Below are 20,077 nucleotides of genomic sequence, written 5' to 3'. Positions count from 1 at the left end.
CACCTGATCCAATCCAGTAATGCTAAACTATTGCGATCAATGATCACCACTCCTGCGATCACCAAACCGTTCTCCCCGTCCCGGAGAAGACAAGAAGTCGAGGCCTTCTCTTTTATTTTTAATTGGGCTTAGCCAATTTTAGTTCCAAACTATGAGCTTCTAATTGGGTATTTTACTAATTGGGTATGTAGTAAACTAAAGCCAACCATGCTTGTAAACTCTTTTCTTTTTTCTGCTCGTAATTTGAAAACTAATTTTCAAAAAAAAAAAAAAAACTTGGGATACAGTTTCCTTTTATACGTTGTGCACAATCGACATTAATATTATATATGACCTAGTTACAATGGTCCAATCAGAGATTTCGGTATGGGCTAAGGCCCAATATATAACGTTACCTTCAAGATTCAAGCGTAAAGAGTTGCGTGTATATTATACAAGGAACACATATTCTCTTTTTTTTTTGGGGTAAAATCACATATTCTCTTCTTCTTCTTTTTTTTAATATAGAATCACACACACACATATTCTCTTTTCTTTCCCTGATTTTGATATTTGTTTTCTTCGAAGGAATGATGAATTTGTTGGCTCACGAGAAGGTGAGCGAAGAGGGCCTCTATGTTCAAACTAAGCTAGGTCTTCGCGTAGCAATCTCAATTTAACTCGGTTTATTTTTTACCCGGTAATGTATAACCAGTTAATATTCATTTGTTGTAGACTTGTAGTGATTTGTCTCTGTTCACAAAAGTCACCCCGACCCTTGGTTAAATGGCTGATTTATAGTTTGTTCGTTGCGGGGACCAGCGAAACGGAGACGTTTCCTAGTGACAATGGCAAGAGGAAGACCAGAAACGGAAAACTCGGGAACGGATGTATTCTTCTCAAGGGCGTCTCCTAAGCCGGCGACCAGACTGCATGGCTCTGTTCTGTTCATAATCCAATGATATCTTGACACGTGTCCATGACGGTCCCGTATGGTTCACTGAACCTGTCGTTTTCACGCGTGTCTATTGCCGAAGGTGACACAAGAGGGTTCCCTGAAAATTAAGTGTATCCTTTTTTAATAATTGAGCTTTTTGTGTTTTGAAAATTCAAAATTATAAACGATAACTGTTAGTTTCACTGACTCGTTCAGTTTCATATTAAGTGTTATTGTAGATGAAATTTTTCATTGCAAAATAAGTGTCGGTTTAGCTTTTCGATGCAAAATTTATTGATTTTATTCTTCAGATTATTTTTCTATTGGTTGAAATAGGAGTGGGTGTATGGGTATGACTTTTTTATATGGAAAACATGCAAAATTAAATGATTTCTTAATTTGTGTGCAAAAGTCTCAAATGACACTTATTCAGAAACATAAAGAGTAAAAAACAACAATTTCGTGACAAAAATAAAAATAAAAGACAACAATTAAGGTTGTGTGCATGTTACTAATATTAGTGCCTAGTGGTAGTAGATTACTGATGTAGATTGATATTTAGAATAAATATCTTAATTATTTAGTATTTTATTTATTATTTGGATAATTATCTTTAATGTTTTAGAGTTTTATGATTTCTTATATATAGCCGTTTAGGCTTAAGTTTGTATTCAGATTTTGATTGATTAATAAAAGAAGTTTTCCTAAAAAGGTTTTTATAAACCACTGAGAGGAGTATTTTTAATCTTAAAGAGCTTTTGATTAAACACTGTAAAGAGTATTCACAAATCCTAGTTTCCGGGTATTCTTAGAATCAACGGATCTACTTCTATCTTAGAAGCTTCCGCTACATCAAATACGACGCTGTTATAGAGTTAGGTGTGAATGTTAACAAAATTTAATTACTCTTATGGGGTTAATCATTAACTATTGTAATTAGTTGATTGTTAAACGGAAGTAGATGGGGTCCATGTGTTAGCTCAATCATTTTCATAAATAAAGGGCCCTACTGTTTTCCTGATAGATGCTCAGCTCGTGAACTAGGCCTGTGACTAATTGACTCTATACACTGTAACTCTCAAACCTTTCTAGTTTTCTTTTTAAATGGTTAACATTACCTTTCAATTTTTTTTGTCTGCAGTGATTAACATTGGCGCATTACATAGGCCATGTTCGTTTACGTGTCACGTAACCTGTGACATGCGACTAAGATTACGTTCGTTTACGTGTCGCGCGACCTGCGACTTGGGACTTGCGACCTACGACTAAACCTGCGATTAAAACTATGTTCGTTTATGTGTCGCGCGACTTGCGATCTGCGACCTGCGACCAGTCGCATGATTAAAATTTTTTAATTTTTAATCGCTATTTTTTTCAGGCGATTTGAATGGGAACCTGCGACTGGTCGTGCGATCAATCGCGCGACATTAAAACGAACGACAATTTGCGATTTGCGACATGCGACCAATCGCAGGTCGCATGTTACGCGACAGCAAAACGAACAACAACCTGCGAACTGCGATCAGTCGCAAATCGCATATATGGCAGATCGCGCTTTAGGTAAAATAACTGTCCCACGTTTTGGAAAAATTACTTACCAAGACCTTCACTTTGTAAGCAATAAATAAATCAGTTAGAACTTCGTTTTTAGTTGAATCAGATCTGTTGTCACATGTCTCATCGGAATCAGTCATTAGAATCATCCAAACTTGTTAACACATGCATGTTTTCTAGTGATCTAAAAAAGGTTTATTAATGTGGTGTCAGAATATTATGTTTTGTTATAATCTAATTCATGCATAGCTGACATGGAGATAGGGACGTATAATCTTTTATAGACCCATCATTTCAGGACAGTTAATTAAAATAACATATACATGCCTGTCCAAGTTTTTTCATCTAAACTAATATTTTATTTTCATGTCGGCCTCACTGTGTTGCTTCTAGTTTACCGAAAATGGACGATGAGTTAAAAAAACAAAATTTCTTTGTGACTATCTCACGAATTCATTTTTCAACATATACTTTTGAAAATTCTCCCTATGAGTGATTATGAAGATGCTTATATTTGCGAAGTTTTAGTTAGTTTGAACCTCATATGACCTGGAGATTGTTTGATCTACGATCGAGGTCCATTAGTCTTTTCTTATCAAATAATTAGGTTATATTCAAATTCCAAATACTAGTATTACACTACCTTGATAACACATTTTAGATAGGTAATGTGTTCCTGGTAAAGTTAGTTTTATGTGTGGGGTGAGCTGGTGTTTCATATTGGGAAGAGGATCGGACAAATCACATTGGTAAAAGCTAAATAACTGTGGAATAAAACAAGAACAAGACAAAATACGAAATTTTTTATATTCTTCTTTTTTGTTTTAAAACAATTTTAAGTCAATCCATTCGATCTGGTGATGAAACACGCTATTTATGTGGCCATTCGGATTACCTTTTAAATGTAAGATTTACCACAAACTATTGTTTAGCAAAATCAACTAACTGTATGACGGCCAACGTATGGTATTTTTTTGTATCGTGTAGTGAAGTTTCAAGCACCTCATAACAAAAATAAATAAATGGACAAAGGTGATACACTAAAACTGAACATTTTCTACTGTCAAGTTAACAGTGATAATTGTAGTAATTTAGATTCATTTGAGAAGACCAGTCTACATTTTATTCTTATGAGATTTCAACTTAGCTAAAACTAAAAATGAGGTTTTGAATTAAGTAGTGACTTGCAAGTAAAATAAAAGATTTTAAAAGATTTAGATTCGATATTAAAGATAAGCCGATCTAGGATTTCTCATCGGGTGTTAAAACTTAGCAAAACATTTATTCAAGCTCGTTGAGACATGATCTAGAACACGGATCACTCTTAGTAGAACAACCCACTGTCGTGGCGTTGTTCCCTTTGCGGTTCGACCTTGACGCCTAAACTGTCGTTTGGATCAAGGGTCGATCGCAAGCTATAGAGATCAAGTCTGATGGGTTCACTGAACACTCTAGTATCTACACTGAAATCGTCCATGAAAACCTCCATTATATCCTCAACCAGGTCAGTGAAAATAGACATCATGCAATGTTGAAATGTCGCAGGAGCATTGCATAAGCCGAATGACATTCTTCTGTATGCAAACGTGTTGTATGGGCACGTGAACGTCGTCTTCTCCTGATCATCCGGGTGGATAGGGATCTGAAAGAAACCTGAATAACTATCTAAAAAGCAATATTATGGGTAGTTAGCTAATCGTTCAAGCATCTGATCAATGAAAGGTAATAGAAAATGATCCTTGCGAGTCGCAGCATTTAATTTGCGAAAATCTATGCACATGCGATGTTCAGTTACTGTTCGAGTAGGGATCAATTCATTCTTCTCATTTGTTATGACAGTTATTCCACCCTTCTTAGAAACTACATGAACATGGCTAACCCAGTTACTATCAGAGATGGCATAAATCACACCAGCCTCTAGAAGTTTCATTATCTCTTTCTTTACAACATCTTTAAGATTTGGATTTAACCTCCTCGGATGCTCTATAGAAGTCATCAATTCATCTTCTAGGTGTATTCTATGCATGCAAAGATCAGGTGAAATGCCATGAATGTCAGCTAGTGAATAACCTAATGCCTTACGATATTTTCTCAGCTCACACAAGAGTTTAGCTGTTTCCACATTGTTCAGTTCAGAATTCAAAATAACAGGATAAGTAGAATTTGGCCTTAAGAACGTGTACCTGAGCCCCGTAGGGAGGGATTTGAGCTCGATCTTTGGAGCTTTCAGTTCGCTCCATGGATCGTCGCGAGGCATGCTCAGCTTAGTAACGCCCTTCGAAGCGACTGATCCAGAGGTATCGCTCTGATTACTTTCGTCTTTCTCCCCCAGGCTTAGATAGGTTACAAGTCTCTCAATGCTTTTGGATGATTCAAGCATCTTGTCGTAGCCGTCCGCGTCCACGCTCATGACATTGTGCTCTGTCTCAGAGCGGATCAGAGCTAGCTTGAACGGATCGTCGGTAAGGATCTCCTCGATCATCCCTTCTTGAGGGAGTAGCGCCTGATTGTTATCCTCAACGGTGTATGTCTGCGCATCTAGCATCGGTTTCTTCAGCAATTTGTTCATTTCAAACTTCATCGCAATATCTCCTAGGTGAAGATCAATCCTCCCTTGCCGAACATCAATGATCGCACCAGCTGTGCACAAGAAGGGAAGTCCCAGGATGAGTGGATCTCTCGGTTCTTCTTTAACTTCCAGAACCACAAAATCTGTCGGAACAAAAGTGTTCCCCACTCGGACATGAAGATCTTCCAGAATAGCCACCGGTGACTTGACTGATATGTCGGTGAACATCAGGGAGAGTCTTGTCGGTTTGAAGTTTGTGAAGTCTAGTTGTTTTGCCACAGAGTAAGGCATGAGATTTACGCTAGAACCCAGATCGCATAGAGGACAAGCGAATACAGTTCTCCCGATTTGTATGGAGAGAACAAACTTGCCTGGATCATCCAATTTTTTATCGGCTTGTTCTGAAGTACCGCAGTGCACTCTTTTGAAACCATCAGTAGCTCACTGTCTCCAGTCACCTTACCTGAGATGAACCCTTTCATTAAGCTGCGCATAGAAGAGATCATTTGTATCGCATCTATAAGAGGTAATTTGATAGTTAGATCTTCCAGTATCTTTTTACACTTGGTCTCCTCCCGATCCTTGCGAGACGTCTTTGCTGGAACAAGATATGGAACCTTGGGGGTGTATTTGCGCGGAGGAACAGGCTCAACTGGTGGAGCGACATGTGTCAGATCAGTCTCAGCAGACTGTTCTGGTTCCTCGTCAGATAAATGAAGTGCTTCAGATCTTGGTTGCTCACCCTCTTTCTGCTTACCCTTTTCCGCTTCTGACAACTTCTTGGGAATTGTATCCGGTAGGTTTCTTCCACTCCTTAGTGCTACAACGTTGCATTCCTTAGGATTCTTGTCGGCCTTTCCAGGTAGAGTACCTTGCTGCCTCTTGACGCTCTCAGCTGTCTGTGCGATCTGAACGTCCATCTGGCGCATATGGCTGGCTACGTTATCATATTTGGTACTCAGGTCATTGAACATGTGGTTCATCCTGGAGTTGATGTCTGTGGTGACTTGATTCAACGCTTTCCCTTGAATCTGTTGACCCTGGAGCAGCTGCTGCATCATCATCGGTAGACCCTTTATTTCGTCTTGCGGAGGAGTTGTAGGCGAAGTAGTGGTCGGTTGAGCAGTTTGCTGGTTCTGGTTCTGGAACTGGTTATGTTGCGCTTGGCTCAGGACATATGTTCTTCCCTGATATGGTTTCTGGTAGCCGTTGTTCTGCCTTTGACTGTTCTGAGCGTTGTCAACCGGATTGCCAGCCTTGGAATATGAAAAGAGGTGAGGATTGTTCCTAACGTTAGGGTTCGGGTGGTAGTTCTTGTATTGCCATCCTTGTCCACTGACGTAGCTCACTTCTTGCTGATCATCCACAGTATTGTCTCCATCAGTTGTAGTGTCTGAAACATTGTTCTCTGATGCAGCTTCCTCCATGATGAACACTTAGCTCTGATTACCTTTCAACAGCTGGTCAACCTTAGCCGCAAGGTCGTCTATGCTGTTTACGCTTTTGGAGCGATCATGTTCCTTGTTCTTGTTGAGGGAGCTGGACACCATATTTTTGATCAGTGTGAATGCGCCTGGTGTTGTTTGTGTCATGAAATCCCCATTGCTCGAGGAATCCAGAGCATTGCGAAATTCATAGCTCACTCCATCATAGAACATTTCCAGAATATAGTCATCCTCAAACCCATGGTGAGGGCACTCTCTTTGGTATTCCTTGTAACGTTCCCAAGCATCATAGAAAGGTTCGTCGGTCTTTTGCTTGAAATTCGAGATCTTATGCCTTAGAGCTGCGGTTGTGAACTTCGTATAGAAGTGGCTTAAGAACGCCGCTCTGACATGTTCTCATGTAGTGAGCGTACCGGTTGGGAGCGAGTCGAGCCAGCAAGCTGCTTTCCCTTCCAGGGAGAATGGGAACATCGTGCACTTAATGTAATCTGGTGCCACTCCATTCGCGCGAGAGAAGTTGCAGACTATCTCAAAATTCTCAATGTGGTCCAAAGGGATTTCAGCTGCGAGACCGTTAAACATTTTCTTCTGCACCAAGCTGATCAAAGCGGGTTTGATTTCATAGTCTTGTCTAGTGCAGGGAGGCGGATTGATTGCGGAGCAAGTGGTGGGGAAGTTACGCGGAAGGTTCCGCTCTCCGATGGGTGCGCCTTGTTGCTCGACTTGCTGAGCTGCGAGGTCGGCGGCTGCTTGGCGAGCAGCCTCTTGTGCGTTGATTGTCTGTTGCATCTGCTGCATCTGTTGTTGCATGAGCGCCATTGCAGCAGTGAGATCGTCTTGGCCTCCGTGATCAACCATTGTGTTGTTAGTAGGCCATGGTTGTTGTCTGTTCTGTCTTTCTAATCTTGCGAGCTCCTCGTTACTTAGCGTGAATAATGGTCCTTGTGCGTTGCTCCGAGTATGTCTACTGGTCATGCACCTGGATCATTAGCTGGAACAAAGAGATAAAAAGCAAGTTAGATGCTTTAGACTAAGTATAGAACTGAAAAAAGGTAAAATATCTGGTCCCCGTCGCAACGGCGCCAAAGCTTGATACACTAAAACTGAACCTTTTCTACTGTCAAGTTAACAGTGATAATTGTAGTAATTTAGATTCATTCGAGAGGACCAGTCTACACTTTATTCTTATGAGCTTTCAACTTAGCTAAAACTAAAAAAGAGGTTTTGAATTAAGTAGTGACTTGCAAGTAAATAAAAGATTTTTAAAGGTTTAGATTCGATATTAAAGATAAGCCGATCTAGGGTTTCTCATCGGGTGTTAAAACTTAGCCAAACATTTATTCAAGCTCGTTGAGACATGATCTAGAACACGGATCACTCTTAATAGAACAACCCACTGTCGTGGTGCTGTTCCCTTTGCGGTTCGACCTTGACGCCTAAACTGTCGTTTGGATCAAGGGTCGATCGCAAGCTATAGAGATCAAGTCCGATGGGTTCACTGAACACTCTAGTATCTACTTTCGCTGACTAGAGATGCTCAGTTCATTCATTCGATATCAGGTAAACTACTACACGGTTAGTGAGTGATTGAGCCTAAGATCTACCAGTAAGTGATCAGGTTATGACTAGCATTAAGAACTAGAATGAACGAAGAAACAAAAGAGTTGCTTATTTATGTTTAGCCTCGCGATTAATACCCTAGAACCCTAGACAAGCTAGCCGACTACTCAGCCATAACACAAGACGAACAAGACATGATAACTGAATCATACTGCATGTAAATCAAAGTAAAACAATGGGGTTCATGATGATCTTCTCTGTCAAGAAGAGGAGCTGTCTCCCTTACAATAGCAATATCCAAGAATAAGGTCTATGTCTCTTGCAAAAACTAGCGTCCTCAAATAAAATAGATAGGGGCCGCTTATATGTGGAGGCTCCCCTAGACTTCAAAGTCGAGAATCGGCAACTAGGGCAAATCTTTGGAGGATATGGAAACTTCCATAATTATCGAGAACAATCGTCTGACTGTTCCTGGTAGGATCGACCGTCAGACTGCTCCGCAGATTGTTCTTCGGGAGAAATCTCCAATTTTTGCTCTTTTTTCATACCTCTTCCTTTAGCTCTTCAATCTTCTACAGACCTGAAATGACTCTTAAAAAACTAGACTAACTCGATAAAACAATGAAAACAAGTTAGAAAGCATATACACAATGATGTCAAAAACACCGTATATCAAACGGCACATGATCATAGTTACATGCTACTAGTGTTTACTACTGTTGCCAAATTATTTTCACACTATAAAGGTAGTATTCTGGATGCATGGGTGTCAGCAAAATGAATGACAATATGTGACTCGAGTAGACATTTAATTCTGAATTTTTCTTTTAGTATTTTTTGCTATCCACATTATGCTAGAAGTAAAACAATTTCAGCTAACTTCTTCCCAATACGGTGAAAAATATGAAGACCTAACTCTGTGTTTTACATGGAAGTTATGCATCTACCCCAAGTCCCTAATCTAATTTATTCGACCCCATAAATAGTTTTTGTTTTTGGCAACCACCCCATATACAGTTAAAAGTATGGAATAAGATGAATTATATGCCAATAAAACGCATGGGACACGTATTTCTAATTTCAACAGTTTAAATAATTAATCTCCTATAAGTTTTTTTTTTTGTAAAATTATATAGTTACTTGAAAGTGGATCACGAAAGCTGGAAGTGCTATACAATTTAATTGTATTTCAGGTAAAACAACACGAGAGTGTTGACAAACCAGTCAATTATTTATATGGTTATATAGGTAAGATAGATAATATGTTTTTGGCTATTCATCGCCTTCACATATCATTTCAAATTATTACCACTATTTTTTATTCTTATTAATTAATTATTTGCATATATTGCATGACTTTTATTGGCTCGACGGCCCTTTAGAACGTTGAAAATTTCCCATTTCTCTATCATTTGTTTCCGATTCATTTTTATTTTCAACATTTGTATCATGCACACGATTGCATACACACCGTGTAAATGTATACTATATTGAAATCTAGATATATGCATAATCTCCATTATTGTATATTTATTTGGTCATAATTAAAGTAGGTTAGGGCATGCGGCACTCACATGCCTCTTCCATTTAATTTCATTTCAGCAATCTGTATAATGTTAACTCTCTGATTTTTTTTCTTAACATGAAAAGTATCAAATCTAAAAAAGAAGAAGATGTAATAGAAAGTTAACCCTTTTAGCCAAAAACCTCAAATATTAATCAATGACTCAATCATAGCTTAGTTCTGTAAGTGACAGTGTAAAGCTGTAAAAGTAATTAAACTCAAACGATCAAAAATTATTTATGATTAAATAAAGGGTAGAAAATATTACTCATATTCTAATTCACTATTTTGGTCGGCAATTATTAAAGTGGACCGTGAATAAGTATTTTTGTCTCACACTTTTCTCTCGGTGACATAAAGTACTAATTCTGATTCATAAACAGTAAGAAGAATAGTGAAATTTATAATTCCAAAGAAAATAATGAACTACATGAATAATTCTACGTACAGCTTCTCGAGAGACGTAGAAAAATACAACTAGTATTGCAAATAACTCTTTCTTCAAGCTTTTCACAGAGCAAGATGTATCTTTTAGTCACCGTGCCTTTAGCAAGATTTAAAGAAAAAAAATAATATTTTTCAATTATTCGAAACTTGTGGAATAAAATAAAACCGAAAAAATACGGAAAACAAATTTGCAGGTAATGATAAAGAAAGGACAGATTGCTCTTGGCTTGTAAGAGAAAAAAATATAAAAAGAGCAGAAAATGCCATTTTTTCTTTAGCGGTAGGGTTCTTCTTCATTTTCTCTGTATTTTTGTTTTATTTATAACTTTTGAATATCTGGGTTTCAAATATACAGAGAAACGAAGATAATAGAGTTTCTCTTGTCCACAATCTCTCTCTTTCTACTTCTAGGTATTTTGGACTTTCTTCCCTCTTCTTCGCTTTCTACAAAAATAATTTGTCAAGTTCTTGATCATGTTTCTGTGTAGTAATTTGTTGCTACTTCTATTTTGTTTCATTTACACTAATTTGTTGATTGCAAATATGAACCTGAAAAGTGGATAGAGGTTGTCTCTTGTGTTGAAGCCAAAGTAGGAAGTGATACAGATATTTATACACACAAAAATCAAAGAAGGAAGTTAGGATTATATATATAGGGGCTCATTTCTTGTATGTATCTGTTAAATCTTCTCTTTGTCTCCGTTTTCTTATCAGTATTTGTCTATATTTATTTATATATATAGATCTGAAATTTTCTTTTTGTCTGTTCTTATTTTTTTTTTCTTGTTCATTTTTTTGTTTCTCTTAAGGCTTTGGGGATGATGAACGAAGACATCTTACTTCATCAGCAAGTACAACAACAAGAGGAGAATATGTCGAATCTAACATCAGCTTCTGGGGATCAAGCAAGTGTCTCTTCGGGAAACAGAACTGAAGTAAGTGGTTCTAATTACTTCCCTCATCATCAACAACAAGAAGAGCAACAACAGTTCAGTGTTCCTGAATCTCAGCCTCAGAAGAAGAGGAGAAACCAACCAGGGAATCCAGGTTCGTGTGAAAAGAATGAATAAAAAGAAAAATACAGAACTTTTTTCTTGGTTTTGGACTGATTCATTATTCCAATTATTTGATACAGTCATCTTCTTGGAAAATTATGGGTCTTCTCCCAAAAAGAATATTCTTTTTACCCTTTTGTTCTCTTTATCATCTCTATTCTAAACAAAGAAAAGAAACAAAAACCTTTAGATCAAAAGGAAAAAACCACAACTTTAATACTATTTTCTTTGAAATTTCTGATTTTAAGGACGTTATAGTTGGATTTTTTCGTGTGCGTGGTAATTATTGTTTTCCTAAAATATTTATTTACTATATTAAGTTAAAACACAAATCGCAGCTTTGTTAGTGTTAGTTTCCCGTTGTCAGAAACTTTTTGTCAGTATTCTTTTAGTTTACTGACAATGGTTTCAACTTTCAATATTCTTGATTTCAGACCCGGAATCAGAAGTGATTGCTTTATCACCAAAAACACTAATGGCAACAAACAGATTCGTGTGTGAGATATGCAACAAAGGATTCCAAAGAGACCAGAATCTACAGCTTCACAGGAGAGGTCACAATCTACCATGGAAGCTGAAACAACGATCCAACAAAGAAGTGATAAGGAAGAAAGTGTATGTTTGTCCAGAAGCAAGCTGTGTCCACCATGACCCATCTCGAGCTCTCGGTGACTTGACAGGAATCAAGAAGCATTTCTGTAGAAAGCATGGAGAGAAGAAGTGGAAATGTGACAAATGTTCAAAGAAATATGCGGTTCAATCAGATTGCAAGGCTCATTCTAAGACTTGTGGCACCAAAGAATACAGATGTGACTGTGGCACTCTCTTTTCTAGGTAAACAAAACCAATTTTTATTTTCTTTCAATAAATTAAATGATTTTGGAATATATAGTAATTACAATTAATACTGGTTTTAAATTGGGTATGTTGTGGTGTTGTAAGAACTAAAGGGACACATGGTACAAAGTATTCTGTTTTGATATGAGTAATTTCATTTAATTTGAAAGAGGACAAGAATGGTAGCTCAAAAGAATCTTCATTTATAATATGCAACTAGTTCAGGGTAGGCCTGAGACTTATTATCCGAGATCCGGATTCGATCCGAGATCCGCTCCGGATCCGTTCCGAAAATAGGATATCCGGGGTGCCCGGATCCGAATCCGGATAGTAAAATCTTGGATCCGTGCAAACCGAATCCGGATCCGGATATCTTAATTTTTAGGTCCGGATATCCGGATCCGTATTTTTAAAATACATTAAATTTGTAAATTTTATTAATATTTATATTTGATATATTAATATTTATACATGAATTAATCTTATAATATTATATTTTAGTTTTTACAATATTATAAACATATATAAATATATTTATAAATATTTAATTTATGTATTATATTAAAAAAAATAGTATTTTTTGTTAAAAAATATATTTTTAATTATTTTGACGAATCCGGATCGGATATCCGCGGATAATAGAATATCGAGACGGATATCCGAAACCCGGATATCCGGAAACCACGAATCCGGATCCGGATATTAAATCCACAGATCCGACGGATCCGGATCCGGATACCCTAAATTTCCCGGATATCCGGATCCGTCCCAAGGCTAGTTCATGGTACTTTTCTTCCTTTTTTTCTCTCTTTAGAAAGCTATTATGGGTCTTTTTTATTTCTCCTTTTTCTTGCATATTAATCATTCATCTTACAAATCCATATGTGATTGCTACACGCTTTAGATGGACCACATAGCTTCTCTCAACGTGACATTTCTGAATATTAATTAACATTGTTATTGATCACATTATGGTTTTGTTGTTTGCTAAATAAACAGGAGGGATAGTTTCATAACTCATAGAGCATTTTGTGAAGCATTGGCCGAAGAGACTGCAAGAGAAGTAGTAATACCACAAAACCTGCAGAATCATCAACCAAACCCTCGTATGATTCACCAATCTTCTTCTTCTCATCATCAAGCACAACCAACCATGAACGTCTCTTCCTCTTCCCATAACATCACCAACAGCCTTTACTTTGAAACCAACCATAATGGTACTAATAATAGCAACACTAGCAGCAACCACCTCCATACTTTTCCAATAAAGATAGAGCAACAACAAAGCAATGATCATATCATCAATTACCACCACCATAGCATCCCTCCTTGGCTTGCTCCTCAACCGCAAGATCTCACGTCTTCAAACCCTAACCCCAGTAATGGTGGAGGAGGAGGTTTGTTCTCTCTTGCAGCTTCTCCGGCTATGTCAGCCACCGCATTGCTCCAGAAAGCAGCTCAAATGGGTTCCACAAAGACACCTCCATTACCACCAACCACAGTCTCCGAGAGGTCAGCTCATCATAATAACCTCACCACAACAATGGCGGCGATGATGACATCATCATCTGGATTCATCAGCTCCACCAACAACAACCAAGTTTTGTTTCAAGACTACAATGCCTCCGAGTTTGACCATAGCGGTGGAGAAGAAGCCTTCGACGATACATTCTGCGGGTTCTTGAGGACAAACGTTGATACTACAACCACTTCAGGATCAGACAAGAATAAAAGCGGTGGCGGAGAAGGAGAAGAGGGTTTGACGAGAGATTTCTTGGGGTTAAGACCGTTAATGTCTCATAATGAGATTCTAAGTTTTGCTGGTCTAGGGAATTGCATCAGTGGTTCTGCTTCCGATCAGCTTCATCCAAAGCCTTGGCAGGGTTAGTTAGATTCTTTTGCTCATATAATGAATCTATTTAAGTTTCTATATTAATATAAATGGGTACATACATGCGTATCTAGTTTTTTGTTTATTTATAATCGTTGCTTCTTTTCTTATTTTGTTCTGCGTCTCTTTTTTTTTTTTTTTGCTAAAAAATTGTTCTGCGTCTTATAAAATTTATATGTTGAATGTTCACCAAAGGAGAATCAAAACGGTGCAAGTTTATATATAGATATTTGATTAACTTATAATGTATTTGTGTACTTTCCTTCTGTTTTTCTTTTGGGTTCAGAAAAAGACCATGATTATTGGTTAACTAAAAGTTTGTTTGGTTGTAGTTTCTCTATGACGAATATGAAACCATCACTCAAAAATTAATTATATATATATATATATGTATGTATGTATATATTTATACTAGTATTTTTTGGTTAGAACCCCTTCCCCCATTGAGGGTGCTCTTAATAATGAAATGTGTGGCACATGAAAAGCATAAAGTACAGAGGAGGATATGCATTGGATTCGATCGTTCCATCAGGGTGACTTTTGCTTATAAACCTAACTAGATATCGGGTGGGTATTAATTTTCATGTCTATATATTTAAATATTTATATAAAATTATTTTAAATATAACAATCTGATAGTTTTCGTGTAATAAATTAATTGATTATTTCAAATCATCACATATATTTGCTATTTTTGTATTATATATATTTTAAAATTATTTTTTATTCAATTATTATGATCCTGGTCCGTAATTCAAAAAGCTAGATTTCTTTTATCAATATTTTTTTATGTTTATTCATTTAAGATAATAACTATATATATATATATATATATAAAAGTTTAAAATAAGTTAATTTTATACATGAATTATCTAATTTACTAATGTTAACCCGTTCTACCAACATATTATATTTCTAGCATAAATTTTTAGTGTTTGTGAAAATAAAATATATTAATTTATCAGTTTAAAATAATTTTATCATATTTAGTTAAATATAATGTTTTATTTTAAAATGATAGATATAACTATAAAATAGTAAAATTTGATATAATTTTTTTTCATTAAAAGATAATTGAGTATATATATATTTATATATATTAATGTATAATAACATTAATTTTATTACTAATTACAAAATTAGTGAAAATATTTATATACAATTTTTGATAATTAAGATATTGTTATAATGTTTTTCAACATATTTGTTAAGAAAATTAAATATATTTATATTTATATTTTAAATTAAAAGATATCAAATCATAGTATGATTTAAGTAGTTAAAAGATTATATATTAGCATTAAGGAAATATATTTAATAAAAAATTTAAATGATGATCCAAATAAAAATATCACACATGAATCAAGGTGAGTTTGTTAACCAATCCAAATTTTTAGGAGTCAATGTTATATTAGAAATGATATATTATTAATCCATATTATTAGTAATAAATTAATGATAACTGATTTCTAATGAGAGTTCATTTTTAAAAAAATCATACATGAATCAAGGTTGTGACTTCTGTTTTAATATATAAGATTCATAAATTTGAAATGCAAAAATATAAATGCATCGATCTCTACATATATGTTTTTTTTTTGTCAAGATCTCTACATATATGTATTATCAATTTTATTTAGAGAATTTAGGACTCCTACCAACACATTATTTGCTATTTAGCAATATACCAAATACTACTACTTGCTCACCGTACAAAATTGAATATGACTTTGATGCCCCTACATATAAACAACAGAGACACAGTAGAATAGGAGACAAAATCTTATAGAGAGATATGGGAAGATCTTATACGTACACTAATAATATTTATATCTTTTTATGTAAGACATAAAATTAAGAGTCGTCTCTCTCATTTATCTTAATCGGAAACAACTTTCTTTGGGGGTTCATCTACTGAAGTTTGGAGCGGAGAGAAACCCTAGAAACAAGTACAATCTTTTCTCGCGAATCTATGGCTGATGAGTCCTCGCCGCCTTCTGCGACTTCGCCAGCAACTTCTGTGGCAGCGACTTCGCTTGCTCCTGCGTTTCTATTTCATCCGACGGACGAGGAAGTCCTGAGCTATTACTTGAAGAGAAATGTTCTGAGTAGAACCGTAAGGCTCGGTGGAATTGGGGTTGTTGATACAAGCATGAGCCTTGGGACTTAACAAGTTCTCAGGGTTCTTTTTCTTTTTTCTTTTTTTCAACGTATTTGTGTGATTTGGGTTTCTCTGCGAGACGTATGAGTTCTTGTTTCTGATTTGGGCTGCTTTGCGGTTTCGCCTATTGACTCAATTCCGGGAAAAAAGTTTAGCTTTATGTGTCTTTGTTCATTTTCTGGTGAAAAATATTGTTGACGATTTAGGCTGTAAACCTGTGACATAAATCGACATATTAATTGTGCAAAATTTAGTATTTCTGGCGGATTCCTTAGGAGTTTTTTTTGTTATCTTGTCTTGTACTTTAATTTGTTCGCTTGTGTTTCAGGGAATGAAGTTTGTTGTCTGAAAGTTTTGTGTTTAGTTATCTGAAAGTTTTGAGTTTAGTTTGGTGTATTTCAGATTCCATTTCTTTTTAACTTGTGCTTCACAATTAGTTTGCTTGTTTTTTTTTTTTTTTTTTTTTTTTTTTTTTTTTTTTTGGTCAAAAGTTTGCTTGTTTTTTATTAGCCGGTTTTCTCAGTCAAATACCAGCCAATATTAAATTAATACCGTGATTGATTTTTTTCTTGTTAATGTACAAGCATCGTATAGGTGTTATAAATGATGCATCATGTGTACAAGAGATAAGCGCAAGACAAGAGACAAGCGCAATAATTGTACAATAAAAGTTTAACAAGCCAAAAGTAAAATAAACCATGCTAAATTTTCTTATAACCGGTTTGGTAAAAACCTTCCTTCATCGGCTACAAGAAAGTTTCATGACTATAACAAGTTTTCATATTTTCTAACAAAACGAGGTCGATGTATGGCAAAAGTTTGAGTTTAATCACACTTGCAAAAGTTTGGGGATGCTGATAAATTTGTTGTAGTATCCGGATAATTTTAAATTTACATGTCTTATGTCATTTGTAGCTATTCTATCAAATATCAGAAATATTATGTTCAATTGTTACAAGTTATTAAAGGTGACTAATATTGAATTCAGTTTTTATTTGTGTTAAGAAAATGATGATGACACTACAAGAAAACATTAATTTTGTTACTACAGTTGCAACTATGGTTGGTAGTTGCAAATATGTGATACTAATTTCTAACGGATTTGCAACTATTATACGACTATATGTAATGAGTTGTAAGTTGGTTGCAATTCTGCGAGTAAAAAATGCAGTAGTAATACGGTTGCACATTTGGGATGCATTTGTAACTCTCTTACAACTAAATTACGTAGTCACAAAATCGTAATAAAAAGAGCAACGTTAGTCTAACTAAAATTTTTAGTGTTAAATGAATAGTTATAAATTAGTCACTTATATAATTTAAATATCGTAAGTTGCAAAATAGTAGCCATGATTTTTTATACGTTTGTGACTCTAATCAAAAGAATATCATTTTAGTAGTATGTGTAGTAATTAGTAACTATTTTGCGACTACTAATCAGTAGGAGTGACAAGTTAGTTGCAATAATTTTCTAACACTTTTGACTGTATAGCTTATTAGTGGTATGAATAAACATATCACACAAAGTTTGTCTGTGTACTGATGTTGTAAGTGTTTTGCTATTTAAAACTCGCTTAAATTTATTTGGCTTAAATTTATTTTTATTGTTTTACACTAATGATTCAAGTTATTTTTGTTTAATATGCAATAATTTCTTTTTACATATAAGTTTTAAAATCAAAGAAATAACATTTAGGGGTCGAGCATATCTTTAGCTACTAATTTGTGACAGCAGAACCGATAGAAGTTACGAAGTAGTCGCAAATAGTTATTATTACTTTGCCACTGCAATCATATTTGTTTAAATAGTTATTTAAAATACCTTATTTTTTAAAAACATTTTTACTATATATCTTAGGTAGATAACAGAAGAAACCCAAAAATGATTATATCTTGAATAATTTGTATCATGGATAAAATTTGGACATATGCACATCTTCGCAAGACCCATGCTACCCATTTGTAATACATTCATGTGCAATGATTTAGATTTGGATTTTGAAAAACCAATTAGATTATTCTACATTAACAATCTGAAAAGTTCTCAAATTGATATATAATCATATGTCTTCTTTTATAAACAAGTTTTAAAAGGCAAATAAATGATATGTAGGGTTATAGGTACTGTTAGCCACTAATTTGAAACTGTATAAATAAATAGTAAAAAGTGTCAACATTTTTACATATACAATTATTTTGTAACTTATTTGCAACTCTCAAATGTATTGCAGTCGCAATGTAGTAGCAAATAATATCAATATTTACTACTTATAAACATTTGTAACTAATTTGTGACTACCGCTATTTTTTCAGTCATAGTTACACTAGAGTATTAAATATTTTCCAAGTAGTATTTATTTAGTATACAGTCATATGTCCTTTACATATATCTTTTGAAAATAAAAATGATATGTAGAGTTTAGGGTATCATTAGCTACTAATTTGAAACTGTAAAAGAAAATAAAGTTGCAAATGAGTCACAAGTAATAGCAATTATTGTTACTGGTTTGCCACTGCAATCAAATTTGTTTTAATAATTAGCCAAATATAACATTATTTAAATAAGTTTACTACTATAAACCATTAGTAAATAACATAAGACACCCAAATGGTTATATCATGTATAAATAGAATAATTGATATAATTTGGATATACGCACATATTCACAAAACTTATGTTATCCAAATGTAGTACATTCATGTGTAATGATTTGGATTTGGGTTGATTTTTTTTTCAATTACATTTTTATACATTAATGATTGTATACTCCCTTTACTTAATATAAAATCATCATATGTATTTTTCAAATATAATAGTTTTTAAAAACAATGAAACGATTAAGTTTTAGGGTATTGTTAACCACTATTTTGCAACCATTTGCATTAAGATAGTTGCACTTTAGTAGCCTAATTTGTCTAATAAAATTAAAAATAAAATTAAAAAGCTTGCTTTCTATTGGTCAGTTCGCGAAGGGAAGGATTGGCTTTTGTAGCTCATCCACCGTAGATATATTAATAACTCTAACGGCCACGATTTAATCAGATTTTTATCCCTCTTTTCTGTTTTCTTCTTTGCCAGTTTCATACACAGAAAACCTTTTATCTTTTCTCTTCATCTTCTTCTCGTTCTCTGCTCTCTCCTTTTCACTTTCTTTTTCCTTTACCGTTTCATTTTTCTTAGTTTTTTTTCTTTCTCTTCATCTCCTTATGCTAATCTAATTGATTTTTGTTTTGTTTACAGATCTGAGAAAAAGGAGCAGCTATAATAGAGCAGACGCGCCGGAGATGGAGGTGGTCTAACGAATCGGAGGAACGGTGTATGTATCAGACCAACACCGGTGGCTCCACTACCAGATCGAGTCGTTGCTTCAGATGGAACCACTCCAAGTCGTCGCTTCAGGGGGCACTCCGAGTCGTCGTGGAGCCGTGAAACCAGAGCCGGTGGAGAAGCGGGTGGCGGAGTCCGAGCACACGAGATGATGATGGTGTTTTTGTGTATTTATTGTTGTAATTTAAATTTTTAATTAAATTTAATATCAATATGAAATTTTGATTCTAAAATTACTTTTTTAATTAATAATTAATTTTTATAATTTAACGGATTCCAATTAATAATTTATTAACCATTAATTTGTTGAAATATAAATAATATTGTTGCTATATAATCATAAAAACTTGTGACTAATTTGTAACTATCTATAAATATTGTAGTCACTAATATTAGCAACTAACTTATAACCAAATTTGAATTGAGACTAATTAGTAACTATCTTTTTGGGACTAATGTGTAACGAAAAAGTTGGTGTTAAGTTTTATGCAACTACAACTGTTAGTTATAAATTAGTTGCTAATTTACCACCGATTAAATAGTTTCACCGTAGTTGCTCTTTTGCAACTAATTTACAACTAATTTTTTTTGCGACGAAGTATTTTTAACTACATTTAGTAGTTGCAAAATAGTTACATTTTTGATATTTGCAACTAATTTGTAACTATTGTTGCAGTTGTAAAATTGATGTTTTCTTGTAGTGTGAGGAAGTGTTGGTGGACTTTACCGGTGAAGATAATGAGCAACCCC

At 34.8% G+C, this 20,077-nt stretch overlaps 1 protein-coding gene and 1 non-coding gene across 4 annotated transcripts; both read left to right on the top strand.

The window, feature by feature from the left end:
• The first annotated feature begins 6,719 nt into the window (after window positions 1-6,719).
• LOC125581088 lies at window positions 6,720-6,826 on the top strand. Its single transcript, XR_007318799.1, has one exon. It is a non-coding gene; the product is annotated as a small nucleolar RNA R71 (small nucleolar RNA).
• A 3,420-nt stretch (window positions 6,827-10,246) lies between these two features.
• Window positions 10,247-16,255, top strand: LOC106351129 (protein indeterminate-domain 11-like). 3 transcript variants are annotated; one of them, XM_022695243.2, is made up of 6 exons: window positions 10,247-10,335; window positions 10,411-10,466; window positions 10,865-11,102; window positions 11,545-11,944; window positions 12,947-13,830; window positions 15,685-16,255. In XM_022695243.2, exons 3-6 carry the CDS (start codon window positions 10,874-10,876, stop codon window positions 15,816-15,818), a joined length of 1,647 nt encoding a protein of 548 aa, XP_022550964.1. In that variant the 5' UTR covers window positions 10,247-10,335; window positions 10,411-10,466; window positions 10,865-10,873; the 3' UTR covers window positions 15,819-16,255. The 3 variants fall into 3 exon arrangements, with proteins under 3 accessions (XP_022550964.1, XP_013646412.1, XP_022550965.1); XM_013790958.3 differs by having other exon boundaries at window positions 10,271-10,466; window positions 15,759-16,255; XM_022695244.2 differs by lacking the exons at window positions 10,247-10,335; window positions 10,411-10,466 and adding an exon at window positions 10,493-10,724.
• The last annotated feature ends 3,822 nt before the right edge of the window (window positions 16,256-20,077 follow it).

Source organism: Brassica napus, chromosome C1, assembly GCF_020379485.1.
Source record: "Brassica napus cultivar Da-Ae chromosome C1, Da-Ae, whole genome shotgun sequence".
NCBI classification, from domain to species: domain Eukaryota; kingdom Viridiplantae; phylum Streptophyta; class Magnoliopsida; order Brassicales; family Brassicaceae; genus Brassica; species Brassica napus.
Note: the sequence above shows the minus strand (reverse complement) of the source record. Positions and strands in the feature narration are given on the sequence as shown.